This window comes from Watersipora subatra, chromosome 3 (assembly GCF_963576615.1).
Source record: "Watersipora subatra chromosome 3, tzWatSuba1.1, whole genome shotgun sequence".
Taxonomy (NCBI): domain Eukaryota; kingdom Metazoa; phylum Bryozoa; class Gymnolaemata; order Cheilostomatida; family Watersiporidae; genus Watersipora; species Watersipora subatra.
In genome coordinates, this window is record NC_088710.1 from 55,708,130 (window position 1) to 55,726,509 (window position 18,380).

Consider the following 18,380-nt stretch of genomic DNA (forward strand, 5'->3'; position numbering starts at 1 on the left):
ATCTATTGCTAACCCTCTAGTCATTTGATTTCTATGCTTGTAATATAGACATTCACATGCTCACCATTGTACTGTATTTGACAAATGAAAGCACCAGTAAAATGAGAATAAATCTACAAAAAGCGCATTATATATATACAACATTTCCATTAAATATATAGTATAGAACGCTACATATCTTAGAACCGTTTCTAAGGATAACAGAGGGTGAGAATAACTGATACGGTTTGAGTAGCGCTCACATAGGGAAAGAGGAGAAACAAGATTGCTAATGCTTAACTGGTGGTGGACCCATGGAGGAAGACTTGGGTTGAGGCCTCCACGCATAACTGTGGATAAATTTAAGTAAACTTTCTTCGGTCACAGGATTCTTTATGCTCTCCACAACAGCTACAACACAACAGCTACAACTCAATGTCAACTCAATGTCTGTCAAAGTAGGCGCGTTTAGTGAGGGTGTAGTTCAACAGAAAACATTTACAGTTACATCCCTTTAATCTGTTTTTCATGTTCATAATAATTAGTGGCTCATGGCTTTAGTAGTAGGTTAAGCATGTAGAACAAGAATTATAGCGCAAGGACATAATTACATTATTGGCAAAAATTTGATTCACGTTAGCAATAGAATGTGCATACCAATAGTAGTAGTACGTACGCGTAGTAATAGCTTACATACAGCAATAGCATGTCTACCAATAGCAGCAGTACATACACATAGCAATAGTATGCATACCAATAGCGGTAGTATACGCATTTGGAAAGGATTTATCTGTTCTTTCTCTCATGAATTTCCAACATCTTTTCTCCATGTCCCAGGAACATTCTATGATTTTGTTATTGTACTGATGAAGGTTGTTAGTAACCTGAAATACGCAGCAAAATCAACAATCAATATCCATAAATATTGGTAAGTCTCCAAGTCTGTCACTTACAAAGTCGTAAAAATAAAGACTGATATATTTTAGTTTGGTGCTACCTGACAATAATACATACGGTAGTTCACATAACAATGTAAAATTTACAAGCAAGTTATACAAATGTTTTTAGATAATAAAAATCTATTCTCAAATGAATTCAGCAGTTTTAAGAAGACAAACGGCAAATAACTTATTACGAAACAAGCTAACCTTAATTTGGTCCAAAGGCCTGTCAAAGCCACCAACATAAAGCAAGCCCTTTGTTTCTGTGAGCATGCTACAAAATAGGATATACCGTAGAGTCTGAACAGTAACTCGAAAAGTCGGAGAAGACAACACCAAGAACATGATATGCGTTGTATGGTAGAGCCCAGGTTATAGTAATGTGCAGTCAAACTTAAACATGTGATGTTAGTCCAGTTCAATATTTGCTTAGCACACGTTGTATGTTGAAGCACATATCGTTATAAGAATACATAGTGTTTTGTTTAATTTGTTTCATAGCATAAAAATTAAAAAATACTTCAGGTAATTTACATATGCATTAAAACGAAGCATAATCTAACACTATAAAAAATACATATAAAAGTTAAAATTATATGTAAAAACTAAATGATTAAAGTAACAATATAAAAGGTTTATATTATTGCCTTACAGGCATGTGAACAGAAGTGTAGGTGTGGCAACGCGTGAATTCAGCGGTAGAGTAAAAAAAAATGTGAGTCGTAACCTACTGTAACTTACACTAGATATAGTTGAAATTAATTTGTGATGCATATATTTTTCGTCAATTTTACATTCAATTTCTACCAGTTTTTTTACATTTACTTATAAAATTGTAATTTTCAATAGATTTTGGAGGTTACATGCCAAAAAGACTTCATGTATCATTACAAGTAATTGTTAATAATATAAAATCATACATTAAAAAGTTTCTATGTAGAAGTTGTCATAAGTTGAGGTTCAACTGTATAGTGATAGAAAAGATGATAAACGCACCCAACAGCTGATTGTCTGACAATATTCAGCTTAAAATCGATGCTGTTGAGATGTGGAGGCTTCCATTTGAGGACGTCATCCTGTCTGCCAGCCATATAGACCTAGAGCATCAAGAACCGAGATAAAAATGTGGGCTGGAAGCATTTCCTGTGCACTGTCGTCAACCATTAACTATTAGGGTGCAAATGGAGCGAATTCGGCCTTTGGGCTGATCAACCAGTTTTTAATAATCTATGACTAACATAAATTTATCAGTTACCAATATTATGCCGAATCGATATCACTTGGAAAGATAATCTCTTGATAAAATAAAGCCAGCGATCGATGCTTGTAACTAAAATAGTTTCCTTGATTTCCAGACACGGAAAAACTACAAAGGTTGATAAGATGAATTGGTATAACACTAGCTACTTAGTGGTACCAATAAGAAACAACCGAGTTTGCTGTGATGATGTCTACCAACCATAACACATAAGTTGGAAAACTTACATCATTAGGGCCACCTGGCTGAAATACTAGACCATCGGTTTCGTGTCCAATTGACTCGCAGAACTTCGGGCTCAACAACTGCAAAAGATAAATTCGTAAAATATGTTGTAAACGTTAGTTGTTTGTTACCACAAACAACTAACACTTACAAAGTATTAGCTGTTTGTGGGAAATGAACTTGTAATATTGTCGTGATAGAGAAATAGTATCCATGGTTTAAAAAAACAATGTGGGTAGCCAAAAACTGCTTGTGAATACGAGTAAAAATTAACTGCGCACTGGTCTAAACTAGCTTACCAGGGTTAGAGAACTTGGCAATTGCAATGTGACAATACTTTTTAGTAGAAAGCTATAATAATGTTCATAGCAGAAGCTCGTAGCAGTATAGAATCCTCATATATTGGCAGATATAGAGCGGAACAGAGAATCATAGTAAAAACAACCTTTTTGACATCAGTTGTACGAGTTGATAGACTGAGATCATAAAAAGGCTTTTGGCGTACGCCGAAAGGCTCTCTGCTGCGATCTAACAAGCCCTCCTTCTGTTTGTTCTGTCTTGGCTCATATATTTCTTTTCTGATACACGCTAAGCGAGTGCCAAAGTCTGTTTTTCCCACCTCCTTTCCCTGCAAAAAAAGTTTATGGAAAGTATTGACTAACAAGATGCCGACCTAGAGATGAAAGACCTTGACATCGAAGGAACTTACCTCAAACGTAACAATGTCATAGATCAGATATCGAGGGAATTTTTTGTTAGACGCTTTGTCTATATCAATGACAAGTTCGCCATCGAGAAGCGTGTTGGTGATGTGTGATGAGAGGTCTTTTCGCCGAGGAAAGTCAAGGTTCGCAATAGAAAAAACGCAGTTGTCTCTATCTAGCATGAATACACTGCCTGGACCGTCTATCAACATCATGTACCTGTGGAAGCAATAAATCTAGTAAACATCCTTAATAGGAGCGTGACATACCTGAAACTGAAAAGTGGAGTTGTCTGCTCATGCTAAAACGAATCAGTTTGCTAAAAATAGATATCGTCTTTTGGGTATTACAAGAAATTTAATAAATCATTGGTTGCTTAGTAACAATTTTACACAGCTTCAGAATGCTTTGATAGCCTACTTTTTCATTTTTGGGTAAAGAAAGTTAGTCAAAAACGTAATAGTGCAGCCCAACAAAATAAAAAGAATTAGCCCTATACATGTACATACATTTATGGCTTCCAACTTTATCCTACTTACCTTGTACCATCAGCCTTCCAGCTCACAAAATATTTCTTATCATGCAACACTTTGATGTTCTTCACGTCCATGGAGACTGGCTGACCTCCTGGGAAGCCGGTTCTACAAGCAGCGACAATATCAGTATGATATCTATCTTAATGTTTAGCGCAATACCATACTTGAGAATCACAGACCAGAAAAATTTTAAAAAGAGAATGAAAAAAAACCTGGGCATTTATAAGGTCCGCTGGTCTGTATGAATAAACTTCTGCTCCCAAAGATTTATAATTATGCTTAATGCAAGTCAAATCAAACCACAAAATATTTTTTACTGGATCAGATTTGAATTTTAAACTAAATTTTGGCAATGGCCTAAATTGTTGATGAGATGAAACAAATACATTAGACAAAAGTAATAACCCAACAATGTAGCGCAATATTTATTAATATAGTTGAATCCAGTATAAACAATGAAAAGCTGATGAACACCTCAGAACCCTAGATTTGTTGAAACTATTTTGCAAAAGCAACAAATTTCACACGAGTAGAAAAACTTAAACGCGGTAATTTTTCACACTTTACATCCTATCAAGTTTGATATTGATCTTTTTAATAGCCATACACTAGAAACAAAAACTAGGCTAAAAAATTTGATTTGAATGAGGAATTACTTGGACCAGCCACACATGTCCTGAACTTTATGTTGGACTTCAGAGCATCGAGGTTGGTCCATCACCAATGTAGCTCCAGACACTCCATTCATAAACGCTGCATTGTGTTTGATCGCCTCAATTTTCCGTTTCTTTGATGGTCCTGACTCATCCACCTCATTGCCATCGTCATCCAACCCAGGGTCTTCTTCTTCCTCTAGCGAAAAAAATAAGCAACCGATTGCAATTTTATTAAACACATACATATATACAAGTTCTTTAAAGCACAGCAAAACACTACTTCTATAAAGGTTTGGTAGGAACCACAGAAATCATAGATATATCAGCCCTATAAAGCCTTGGGAGGAATCATAGAGCGGCATTAATATATTTTATAACAATTTTTTAATAAAACCTATTTAGCAATAAGCAAGTTTGATTAAAACGCATGCAGTAGTCTAACCGTTGCACCAGTCTGGTAAAACTGGAGTTGGAGGCGCATAATCTTCATCATCATAGATCCTAAAGAGGCTTTTGATGTATCCACCTTTGTATATACCCGGAGGTCGGGTTTGAGCGAATGTGTGTATCGCTGCCTCTATACTACAAAGAGCAATTGCTGCAGAAGAGTAATTCGCATTACATTAAAAAGATATCTGTTTATAACAAAAAATGAAGGATTACAAACTATACTCCAAAATCAGCCTTACCTCCAATCCATCTTCTCCACGAGATACGAGCAGATGAGGAAACCAGTTCGATTGAAACCGTGTGTACAATGAATACCTGTGAATAATACCAGCCTTCTAGAATGTACATAACTTAGACAAGTACAGCCGGTACACTCAGGAATCTTTTCTACCTCTCATCTTATCATGAACAGATAACTAATCTTTGCTATTTTTTCTTAATATCATACATTCGAGCCTCCTACTCTGTTTGTCAGCTAATTCAGGTCTTTACAGTTTACTTCTAGATGATTTGTAAGAAATAAGCTCAAGTTTACACCAAGCTTTGCCAGCCCATACTGCACAGCAGAAAATCTGATGCAAGTACTGTATCTTTACAGATGACGAAGGATTTCGCTAAATGACAAACTATGCTTTGTCTTAAAGTTTTCTTGCTTATAAAAATAACTAATCGATGTGTATTATTAGTTACCTAGTGTTTTAAATCGCTGCATCTTCCTTTGTTCACGAGTAGTGACTTTGTCAAGACAATACACTACACATGCGTATCGCTGTTATATGCATCAGAGCGTGTAAATTTCAGTTAGCAACATTTATGATGCTTAATATACTCAGTGTACATTATTCACTTGTACATAGCTCTTACGACAGCGTGGAATGTAACGTATGTCATCACAACCTTGAATCCAATTTTAGACACACAGTACACAGCTAAATGGTATCATAATGACAGTACTCGCTAGTATACTTATCAAACGGCTCAAATAGCAAATCACAACATTATTTTACAAAGTGGGTGCACAAAAAATTTAACACTTGGTTTGTGCCCACAATGTTGGAGTAATGTGAAAGAAGTGGCATAATTTTGTCATTTGCTTCCCTCTGTCATACTCGCTCTGTTTGAAAGTATTTTTGACATGAGCAATAGAAGGATATTTTCAGAAAAATTGGACTCTGAGTAAGTTGGAACAGTTCACCCTCCTGTTGTAAATCTGTAATCAAGCGACTGGATCAAAATTTTGAGATCAATATTAAGGCTGAACTTCTTTTTTGTGTTTATTATCGTTGAGAAGCGAATAGGAGCTTCAGTGAACATTCCAGAATGATATTCATGCACTAAGATAAACTGCAAGAAACGTAGTACTCTTACCAATGACCTCCAAAGGTTTCTGTTTGATAAACTTATCAACGACATCAATGAATAGAGCCGTCTGAGCGGTGTCTGGAGTTTCTCCGTGTCTATAAATTTACGAGCAATTGTATAAAGAATGTCAATAATGCCCGAGACATGTTGGCTCATCTGGAAAGTTCACAGTACATCTATCCTACATAGTAATCAGGGTGACAAGAAAACGAAGACTTTATATATTTACCCTCTACACTGCAGTTTCACGTATTTACATCCCATATCTTCCACTTCATTCTTGTTGTAGAACCGCGTAGTATTTGTAAGATCAATAATGAGGCCCACCTGTTTCTACAACACCAACACATCAGACGCAAAGCATTAAGTGACAACTGCTGTTTGATGACGAAACCGTTAACACATTCGAAATACATATGTGTCACTTTGATAGATAGTAAAATACCTGGTAAGCAGATTTTATTGATGAAATAAACATTTGAATATTAAATTTGCACTCATCTGGAACTTCGTCGTCATACTTGTGATCGAGAGGTGTCTTGAATGGTATAAATTTATCTGTAATTTAATTTAAAGTAGTATAATTGAAAACACCATGGAAAAATTAAGATGTAAATTAAGATTAAAACCTAATTACACTAGAGAAGAATGTTCGATTGCCAAGTAGGCCTACTGACTGATAATCTTTTGTACTTCTTGAGTTGGCTATCAAGTTAGTTAGTAATGGATGAACATTACTAACCTCCCATTCTTTTAAAATCAGCAAGCCTGTTGTCCCTATTTGAGACGAAGATGTAGCAAAAGCTTTGAAATTTATAGAATAAGGTTTCAAGCAATGATCACATCATACATTTAATACTCAACTATATTTAAAACTTTCCGACTTTACCAGAACCACATTTGTTAAAATGCTACATAATAATAAATCCAGAGCCTACTTGTAAACTCAGCTTGGCTGATTACCAACTAGACTAACGCATTAAGTTGCATAATAAAACCCTTCAACGACTATGGTGCCGAGTATTAAGTACATGAATTATGCAGAGAAACTGAATTTGAATAAAAAAAATCTTTAAAATGCACATCTAAAGCACTAAAATACATTCAATACCAGACAGACCAATTATTTAAATGGATTCAATATCCCAAGGAGCTAAATAACGAATGTTGTAGAGCAGAAACCTCTTCAGAAAGAAACAGCTCCACCCTATAATGAATGGTGAAATGAATGTGAACTGACTGATAACTTTGGCTATCAATCTACATCTAGGTGTCCTATTATTTAATTTGGTTTTATATGTAGATCAAGCTATTCTGTCCTTGACTATTTCTCCTCAGTCTAAAGCCTTCAATCGTAATAGTTTAAACATAGGAAAAGGCAAAAGGGGTTACACAGAGGAAAAGATTACTAATCAGCTATAATTAAGCTTATATACTGCATACATGAAGCTTACCAAATAAACTTCAAAATAAACACTTTCAGCAAACGGTCTTTTTCAGACACAGTAATAGAACTTGAGTGGAGTCTGAGTTTGGTTTCACCAATTATCAGTAATTTAATACCGAGTAAGTGACCAGTTTCAACAAAATCAAAACCAGTTTAATTTATGAGGGTCATTCAACAAGGAAAGATGATTTTTTTTATTACGCAAAATATAATTGAGGCACATACCCAATTTTTTTTGTAATTTTGCTATATAATCTTCTGAGAGAATCACACATTTCTCCCATCAATGCACTATCTTCCATATTTCCTCAACATAGAAATCCTCAGAGTAACTTAAAATACTCGCAGTGGCTTTGATCTCATTTTCAGTCGCCATGCAAAAGCTTTTTGTATGGCACTAAAGAGATTTTTTGTATGGCTTTTTTTAAAGCACTAAAGAGATGGTAACATGAAAGGGTCTGATCAGGACTATAAGGTAGGTGCTCGAGCTGTTCTAGCCCAGGTTATCGACAACCTCTACTGTATGACTGCTAAAATTTCTTTTAAAACAAACCTACTATTTGAAATCCTTTAGGCGCTCCTAAAACTTTCTAAAAGTTTCGAAAATGAGGTCAAAACCAATGTGAGTAAATGACTTTAAAATCAATCAGAGGATTTCCATGCTGAGGCGATCCGGAATGTATGAGCACATTATGTTCAGACAATTTAGGATTAACAATTTTTGTAACTTACTTCTGTACAGCATTGTTTCAATATTAAATGCTTCTTACCATAATTCTGAGGTCTGATAAAGAGCCAAATGTTGTAAAAGTTAATTCGTAAAAATACAGCTCGGGTACGGCTACCTAAAAAGATACAGCATTTCCGCAAATAGGCAGTCGGTTTGGAGTACTCAAGAATATTGCGTTGCTGAAATTATTTCTTTATTAACATATGAATAATGTTAATAAATCATAAACATGAATACTTAATACATTTCCTAAGTTTGGTTCTATAATAATAGAATAATAATAGAATAACACTAAAATGGTGATGTCTTCAATATTTGTTTCAGCCAATTACCATGTAAAGTTACAACCATAATCAGTACAAAACAAAACGTACGAGATATGATCATTTTGCTGAAAAAATGTCAGAGGTATACTATAGCCAATACAACCAAACTATTTTCGGTAATTTGGGTATCTGACAAATCAAATTAAGGTTGATTACTTGTAAGTGAAATTACTTTAGTTTAGTGCTCGTTCTAACTTCTTCTAGAAGAAAGATAAATTCCTAACATTTTTATCAAGGCACAAGTCAATCTGTGTGATCTGATGTGACTGAAATGATATGCTGCTTTCAAATCTCAGCAGCCACTATTCAAAACATAAGACTTGTAGCTGTTTGCGCTTTGCACGTTTTTCAATGCAATGTGATGAAAGCGGGGATGAATGATAATGTGAAAAAATGATAATTACAGAAGAATAATATGTGGAAATAGCACTTGATAAGCTCCTTACAAAATTTGATATACACTTCATACATAGATGACCGTACACCAACTGGACTCTACATTCGTCTAAACTTCATTAGCAATTGAGTTTATAAAATTAACTACAAAAAACAGCCAGCAAAAACCAGTCATCACAACATAGCACCGCAAAAATATCACAGATATTTTGTGACAACAGGTTAGTGTTAGAAGAAGGCGATCATAGTCAAGCAATCAACACGAGTCCTTTCAGTTGTAATATCCCTATTATTTTACTTCAGCTTACCAGCCATTAAAAGACCTTTTCGTGGACAATTTAACCATCTTGGTGGTATAGAAACGTGATTTCTCTTCGCCATGCTATTAATAACAAACAAACAATTATTAGCTAGGTGACCAGATATGAAAACTTTTACGCCATTTCTCAAAGTTTTCTAAAATAATGATAAAGCGTTCAACTGGACTCGCCACATCGATTTATTCTGTTTTACATGACACGTAAAATTGCATGTTCAACGCGCTTTTTTACGAATGCAAAATGATAAGACAAATCCTTCACATATGCCACTTACGTACACGCAGCATACGCGTACAAGTCTACTCTAGTTGATATCATATCAGCTTGAAGAGTGGTCAACAACAAATGTATGATTAGAAATGCTATATGTATTTAATAAACAACGAAGATGTTAATAACATAACGCATTTAATATCAAACAGAATGAAATCTTGCAATATCGGGAATAATAGCTTTCTAGTAGTGACCAATCAGGCCAATGGACTTCATAATTTACCAAGGCACATTTGAGAAATAAGCTATAAAAAATCTAGTTGCGTTAGCTGCATAAACGCATTAAGTTATCTGCAGCGCTTCATACATCTACTCACTTAATAAGTTGCCAGTCTGAAAGATAAAAAAATTAATTTTATCACATATATAATTGAAAATATCTGTTACTATAGCTTAATACCAAATAAGTTCACATAAATACTAACAATGAAAAGATTGTCCAAAGATTTATCTTAAGTGAATGTCTTATATTATTACGTAAAATGTTATATTACTATAACTACAAAAAATCCTGCAAGGCATGAAAGTTCAATTAATAAAAGTTACAGTGAAGACCTGAATGAAATAAGACGAGGTATGACTATTACAGATATATAACAAATAAGTGTGTAGGGTGGCTGAATGGACTTGTCCTACTTAAACAATTTAGGCTGTGACAAAATTGAAGTTTGCTGGAGGATCGGGAATCGGTGGTGGCTCACTAGGAAATTCAATGCCCTCAGCGTCCAGCAACCGAAGCTTAACCTCGAGTGACAATAGCTCATTAAGTTCCCTCTGAGCCTGTTTACTAACGATAGGGCTGTTGCCAGTCAGAGCATTCAAGCCATCTAGCCAGATGTCACTGTCAGGAACTGTGTCGCCATTAAGGAGTAGTTCTTCACCACCCTGCCTCGCAATGACAATCACTCTGTTCTTGTTCTTTCCATCTTCATTTACTGATACCCTTTCAATGTCGAGTATGTTGATGGAGTCTGGAGTCTCGCGGACACCTTGGTCTGTTGCTGTCATTCCATAATGTAGGACCTGCAATACAAAGTGGTAAAAGAAGAGCAACGCCCAGCTAGAAAGACAAAAATATATACATTCGATACGATATGACATTGATGAGTCAGAAAGCAGATAATGATAGACTAGACTTCTGCAGCCAGATGAGACAAAAGTTGATACAGGTGATGCTAGTTGAATCAGAAACTCTCTTAAGCTATGACACAAATGAAAAAAGATCGCTAGACAGCCAGAACTAAGCAGCTGCTGAGACGAACACTAGCTGTAACAGATTTCCAAACCATCAAGCCTCAAACATTTCTGTTCTAAAATGGCCATTCCTGTGGCTAATGAGAACAAAGATATTTATTAGCTGCAATCAACAATTGCTGAAGGAAGGTCTAGCAACAAGCAAAGAAGTGTATATCACCATGAACATTATGTATAGAACAGTTGTTCTGAGTATTAGAATGAAGCACACCAAACTAAAACAGAGTTGTCTGTCCACCATAAACTTGAACACATATAATTTATGGCTTTATTTCAAGTCGAGTGAACACAGCTACAGTACCTTAGCATTATGTGACAGCCGACAGAACACATGTCTTGCATTCTTCACGCCACGAATCGGTTTGAACAAACACCCCTCTATCATTCGATTGATCCGTTGCTGCTTAATAACGTCTTCCAATTCTGGCTGAATCATCGCGCAAAGCTCTTGAATGGGCTTCGCTTGACGTTTGCGCTCTTCTTGGGCTTCCAATTCTTTTTGCCTTGCTTCTTGTATTTTAGCAAAGCTCCAACTACCCAACTTGTTTTTCATTGAGTCAAAGGTCGGAGGCTTTGACTCGAGGGCTCGAGTTATCTGCTCTCTCACTACCATCAACACCTTTAGCAATAACATCAAAATACATATCAATGCTAACATACAATATCTCGTACATTCAAAGATGAAGAAGGAGGTCTATATTTGACCATAAGTTCTAACTCAATAAACATGCTTGGAATTTTCTACCTAAAATTCGGAGCACAGAAGCAAACATGAGTAGAAGTACAAGTAAAATACATTCAAACCTTGACATTTAAAGTTAACCAATTTTAATATTTGCTTTGTACCTTAAAAACTTCGCATATTGGAACAGATATCCTTAGAAGAATACGCCCCGGAGTCCAAACAGTAACAATAAATACTTTCAGTAACAACATATTACATTAAAACAATATATTTAATAAAACTATGTAAACAGCTAAAAAAATTTTAGGTAAAAACTAAATTGATAAAGAATAACCAATAAAAAGATGTTTTGATGGTAACTTTACCTTGGAGATGCATTCACTGAAGTATAACATCTGCAATGCCTAAGTTTAGTGAAGAAGTGAATAATAGAAGTATGTGTCGGAACTTACACCGAGTATCGTTCAACCTAACTTAATTTATATCTTTTTTATTATTTTAACATGTTATTATTAATTTTTATGTTTACTTACAAAATTGTAATGGTTTGAGAAACTTCGAACGCCATGTGCTAAAAATTACTTGCTACGTCAAGATATTTGTCAACATCTCATTTCGTATGTTGAAGAGATGATAGTAGTCGAAAATCTTACCTTACTAAAATCTGACAGCGAAGCCTTCATCTCTTTCCAAGTCTTCATCAGCCTTTGTATGCACACACAAAAACACTCTTCAAATGGCCTTTCTTTGTAGAAGAACATCGGGTAGTAGGTTCTGTCATCCTGGCCTGGTTCATCACTAGGGGGACGACCAATTTTGAGAATGTCAGCGAGGATCTGGGTGAGCTCGACACTGGCCTGCGCGAATGGACAGTCTTGTTCATCAGCTCTCTCTCTACTATTCTCCAGCACAACCTGCCTGTACTGTTGAGTATACTGGTGAGCGAAGAAGGCCATGCAGTCGAGAGTAAGAGCTCCAGGAGGGGCCTGGCTGAACTCCTACATGAATAACAACCAATTACTAGACTTAGTAAGTCACTGACGGCCTATGTCCTTGATAACTGGATGGAGCTGAACGCTTGCTGACTAAACATCAATTAGGTACTGTAAAGAATAAAGTTTAGTTTACTATATTATAGTGAGCTATTCATAGGTAGGCCTGCTGTGTCCTTTAGTACATATTATGGATCAGCACAAAGCTTTGGTGAGAAAATAAGAAATAATAACACTGTATAGGAGCAGAAAGGTTGGATGGGATGAAGTTAGTAGAGTTACTGTACTAGGGATACTATCAAATATTGTTTTATGCAGCAGTATTGCGGTAAAAAGCTAACTTAACACCAAATAAGTGTAGTTGCGTGGAGGTGAATTGGAATCTTATATACATGTATATGGAAGGTAGCGTTATACAGTTGAAGGCTTCTAGAGTTGCCACATAATCATAACTACAACAGCAAATAAGAACTGCGATGTTATTATTACAGAAAAAGGAGACTCGAGCAATTGCAGACAGCTTAAATGCTATAATATTACCACAAACAACAAAAAGAAAACATCTGACTGGTTTTGTTGTGAAAAAAAAAATTTGCTAAATATGCTCAGGGAAACTAAGCGTGTAATAAACAAGCATAAAAAGAAAAGGAAAATTAACAAAGCTCTTTAAATAATTCAGTATTTATCTTACAGGTCAATATGTACAATATGTAGGGTTGTAACAGATCTACAGCATAATTTACTACAGAGAAAGGTATGTTGCTCAGGAAAGTACAACAAAAGAATATTACAACTTTAAGGAATAACTTTACTATCTGTAAAACACTATCTGCTAAAAATAAATTTAGAATTGTCTCCCTTGACCTGCTGTATATTGAAGAGATACTGACTACACATTTTCCCTCCTGTTTACTTATAGTCAACAATGAGCGCAAAATAATAAATGGCACATCAATGCCAGCCTTATAAATAAAATATAGTCAAGAAATTATCTGCTATAAGTAGTGGTAACGGTTGTAAATTGTAAAATAGCGTGGTTAGAGTGACTGCAACCAGCAAAACCAACAAAATATCTTCAACACGCACCTTAGTTTCGCTAAAAAGTAGAGCAATGAACTTCTAAACAAAATTTTAGCTATTTGCTAGAGAAATATTTGTCAACCCTAAGTAAGGTTCATGAAAGCATTGAATTTTTAAATTATCGAATATCTACTTAACACTCATTAATCAAGTAGTGTATTTCACAAGTGCACAACAAGTAGCTTACTATTCCACGAATCAGCGATCTGTCATGTACTCCATAGTCACTGAGACTGGGGTTCAATACATACGTTACTCTGACCAATGCATGATGGGAATGTTGATAGTTTTAAATGTCGGACGCTAGTTCTTTAGTCCACATCAAAGATCAAATTTGATAATAAATAATGAATTAATTAGCAAAACTAAATAAGAAAAAAATTCATCCTGTTAAGAAAAAGAGAGGATGCTCACCATAAGTGGTTCCGTCGGGTTCTTGAAGCCGAGCCTTGTAAAATCTCTCGAGTCATTTGCATCTTTCTGTTGGTTCTCTGATTCAGTATCAAAAGCGATTAAGCGCAGATCCGTCACTTCCTTGAGAGCGGCAGGATCTGTTTTCTTTATGGCTCCTCGGTAACGATCGGATAAGAGATTGATGAGCCGAGTTTGAAGCGAATAGAGTTGATACTCCATGGCTGGACCAATTGGTCCGGTAAAGATGTTTTCCCAAACAAGCTGTCTGGTTGGGTTTGAGAGAAGACGTTTGCGGATAACTTGCTGCCTTTCAAGAGAAGAAACACCCAATATGGTGTTGATGAGAGATATGCAAGAGACTTGTATCTCAACATCTTTTGTTTTCAAGGTTGAAATGAACTGATCCACATCAATGTCAGACTTTTGCGCCAAAGATTTGCCGAGACTACTATGTCTTATGGCAGCATCAAGAATCATGAGTGCAGATTTTATAACAAGCAAATCTGTTTTGTGACGGTCTTCGATGTGCCAGATTACACTACTCAGAAGGTTGTTGTTGATTGTATCCCATGATACAATAAAATGATTCATGATTTTTAAAAAAGCATCGAGAGCAAAGCCATTCCTCAATGATATCTCTCCATGCGATGGTCGACTGGAGATAAACTTATTTAATGTGGTTAGCCCATTTTCCGTTACAAAATGCTCGACAAAAGTTATGTCTGCCGATAGAAGTGCCAATCGTTCAATGTGACCTTGAGATATCTTTCCAGCTTGAAGGCCATCAATTATGATTTGGGACATCTTTTGGGGAGAAAAATCAAGCTTCAGAATATCGCCATCAGCCATCTTCTCTCTGTTCTCTTCTGTTACATAGATGGGCGGAGGAGTAATCTTGGCATCATCAAATTGCAACTGATAGTCTTCTGGATTGTCTAGTCTCCACTCTTCACATAGGTCTCTAACAATGTTGACAAGCGGATTCTGTTTATCTAGTATTTTCATCGTATGTTTTGCTTCAGCTAGCGCTACCGCTTTAACAGCTAGCCTAAGTGAGTCAGTCCCTCCAGCTGAGATTGAACTGTGAGTGATTGGCCTTATTGGCGATCCTTTCACAATTGTCGCATCCATGTCTTCTTGTGAGACTGCAACACCTATAAAAGACTAAATCAAACTGTCATCCGATTAAAATTGAACTGCGTGATATGTGTAAATAGACAAAATGGTATGTTTAGATTGGAGTACACTGGTAATCAAATAACATATTTAAGCAAACAAAGAGTTATGAAGTCGTAATAATGAAAAATCTTGTTTTTTGTAGTGTCTCTTCATTTGTGCATACTTTTTGGCTCTAGAGATATCACACAGAAAATTCTGACTCTTTTCAGCCATCACATACAGCTAAAAGATTAAAAGTGAGTAAGACTTTTTAGCATGAAGTGGCAAATAGAAAACACTTCACATGGCGGTTAAGACAAGTAAACTAGCAAGTTTGAAATATCGAACGAAATTCTTGTTGAATTGAAAACTAAAAAAACATTAGCTTATAATCATGCAGTAATATTACTAAACTTGTAATGAAGTGATAATGAATGTTTTCAATGTACGACAGTGTTGTCTTATATTTGAGCAGCGAAGAAATGAGCACGCAATTAATTTATATGTGTCTGATCCTACTACATACTCAAGTCATCTGTTAAAGTGATAAATCGGAGAGTTGGATGCTAACATATTCATTAGCTAATATGGTAAAGTAAATTCTAGTCACACCATTAACTCTGAATAAGTAAACTAATGATGCAGCTCTGCTCTACACCAAAACCTCAGATTCTTAGAGTTCAGCTTTTGTTGAGGTGCCTGCACAAAATACATTAAAACAATTACAAAATATATTCAGTAGCTGTATATCTTTTGGGCTCGGCATAAGACTAAAACATTGGAAGACCAGACTATTTGTATAGACTGTACATGATAATTGCAATTTAGTGCTGAATAACATAAGAACTTTAAATCTGAGTAAAATCATTTTACGCAAAAAAGAGACTTCCCATAACATCAAATTGGTAAGTAAAAGTAATCATCCAAAAATCCTTTATGAAGTAAAGTTGGTGTCTGCTGTTGGGGGTTTACTCTGTCCCGTGATATGTTTAAAAGAAATAAAATAAAAAGCAACTTTTTTTTAAAAAAGTAGATTTTTCATTAGCCTATATAACAGAATTAATCGGTTTTGGGAATCTAACTGTCTAGTCAATAAGAGCTACAAACCAACATCTATAATCTATCAAAAGTCTTTCAATCAATCGACAATGTAATGAGTGCAACCAGTAAAAGTTCTATAAAAAGCAAATCCATGATAGTATTCATCTACTTGGATGTTAAAGCCAATACAACACCATCCTACTTATATTGCTCACTAGAACGTAACAGAACAAACTGCTCTACAAAACTTGAATAGGTTAACGTTTTAAACTAATATTACGACATTTTTTGTAGCAAACGTTGCTTAGAAGTTTGATTTAAGATTTCTTTTGTAATAAACATCTGTGTGAGACACCCAAATATAAATAAGTCGACCATGAACTATCGAAATATCAAACGTTATCCGTTATCCAATGACAGCAAATTAATAGGATATAAATTCAACTTTACCGACAAATATACAGCTGAGTAAAATCCTTGCAAGTCCCTTCAGTAAGTAAACTACTAATATTATTGTATTACCGTAGTAATATCTGAAAACCAAGAGTGTTTTTAACTTTTAGCTCATATGCGGTAAGGTGGTATCTTAATACATAAGGAAGCAGAAGTTGATATCCGTAGTGATAGTATTACAAAGTTACACCAAAGTTCAACATTTATCAGACTACGAAAACGTTTTGGCTCGTTGTGTCACCATGAAAGAAGTCTGTACGTCAATGGTTCTCGATTTCTCATGTCGATATTGTCGTACCACACCATAGCCTTAAATTTTTAACTGGGCAACTCTATTTGCGGGTGAAATGCTGCTTCTGGTGTTGGTACAAGCTGAACATGGTCTAAATGACAAGTTGGTGTAACATAATCCCGACAATGATCACTATTCTTATAGTCGCATAAATTTCACCTCGTTTTCGCGTTTTGCAGTTTGGCATTAGTTTTGTTATTTATGCTGTCAACAGTCATAAGTCTCAAAAGTATTTGCTTGCTTTGTTTTCTGGTTTATTGAGAATAATTATCCGGATGTATTAATTATAATAAAGTATTACATTTACAACATAAAAATTAACCATCATTGTCTTCTACTGCAAGTCAGTTTGGTGCAATACAGAGTTTTAATTGTTTAGTTTTCCTGTCTCTAAAAAGATTTTGGGATAACTGCATTATATGTTTGTTAAATGCACGCGCACTTATTGGGTTTTCTAGTGATGATTGATGGTAATACAGCAACGTTTTTAGGTATCAAAAAGTGCAACTGGCTGTATCGAGGCATTAAGATTAAGTCGCTGTACAACTTTTTAGTGTGTTTAGGTTTGTATAAATGTTAACAACACAAAGCACAACAGTCAGGTTAAAATAAAATGAAAATTAAACTACGTGTTGTTTTGCACGAAAAAAACATAGATCTAGTTCGGTCAGATATAATTTTCGATGATGTTATATGCTTAAACTGTTTGATAATGGTGAATCGTCATAAAGTATGGTAGAAGTATAAGAGCTTCAGAGGTTAATCTATGCTCTACATAACATGCTGTATTTGTAATAAAACTTGAAACTTATCAAGCTTTTGTACTCAAAAACCTTTGCTCAGTTTTCTGCACTGTTATTTTCAGAAGTAGGTATTTAGTGAACTCGTAAACTCAACAAAAGGCCCTCCTCTTTATTGGTTCAACCTCATTGTTGTATATGCAGGCGATTAAATAACACTCATTAATTAACATTTCAAATGGAAAAGGGCTGCATACTATGGATTGAGTATTTAACAATTGGTTAACAATTTGTTAACAGACAGTTTGGAAATTAGCTTTTATCTTTGTTGCTGGATAGTTTGGCATTGTATAGTACTCCTGTTGGTGTTTAGAGATTTAATTTATGTTTACTTCAAAAATTATTTTATGCCAAGGTTTTGGGCAGTTCTGTGGCTGTTTCACGAACTGTGAGTTGATGAGAAGCATGGTATGATTTGGAAAAACATGTTTACCAGTAGTCATAGATTCATACTTGTTTATATAATTTCACTATTAAGACTCATGCTAGGCAAACTTGTGCAGTTTGCTGGTGGTTAAGGACTGACCTCTGATATATATATATATATATATATATATATATATATATATATATATATATATATATATATATATATTGCTTTGTTTTTA

At 35.1% G+C, this 18,380-nt stretch overlaps 2 protein-coding genes across 3 annotated transcripts; both read right to left on the bottom strand.

Moving 5' to 3' along the window:
• Nucleotides 1–57: 57 nt before the first annotated feature.
• Nucleotides 58–9,453, bottom strand: LOC137391388 (mRNA-capping enzyme-like). The gene is made up of 15 exons (XM_068077846.1): nucleotides 9,319–9,453; nucleotides 6,557–6,669; nucleotides 6,341–6,444; nucleotides 6,118–6,206; nucleotides 4,989–5,064; nucleotides 4,742–4,881; nucleotides 4,300–4,495; nucleotides 3,647–3,748; nucleotides 3,113–3,326; nucleotides 2,849–3,031; nucleotides 2,406–2,483; nucleotides 1,917–2,017; nucleotides 1,128–1,194; nucleotides 734–863; nucleotides 58–390 (listed from the first exon to the last, which is right to left on the bottom strand). The coding sequence occupies exons 1-15, from the start codon at nucleotides 9,389–9,391 to the stop codon at nucleotides 269–271; spliced, it is 1,788 nt and encodes a 595-aa protein (XP_067933947.1). The 5' UTR covers nucleotides 9,392–9,453; the 3' UTR covers nucleotides 58–268.
• Nucleotides 9,454–9,689: 236 nt separating this feature from the next.
• Nucleotides 9,690–16,809, bottom strand: LOC137389767 (engulfment and cell motility protein 2-like). 2 transcript variants are annotated; one of them, XM_068075858.1, is made up of 5 exons: nucleotides 16,678–16,809; nucleotides 14,029–15,192; nucleotides 12,196–12,540; nucleotides 11,159–11,476; nucleotides 9,690–10,626 (listed from the first exon to the last, which is right to left on the bottom strand). In XM_068075858.1, the coding sequence occupies exons 2-5, from the start codon at nucleotides 15,157–15,159 to the stop codon at nucleotides 10,249–10,251; spliced, it is 2,172 nt and encodes a 723-aa protein (XP_067931959.1). In that variant the 5' UTR covers nucleotides 15,160–15,192; nucleotides 16,678–16,809; the 3' UTR covers nucleotides 9,690–10,248. The 2 variants fall into 2 exon arrangements, with proteins under 2 accessions (XP_067931959.1, XP_067931960.1); XM_068075859.1 differs by having other exon boundaries at nucleotides 14,029–15,182; nucleotides 16,678–16,778.
• Nucleotides 16,810–18,380: the final 1,571 nt, after the last annotated feature.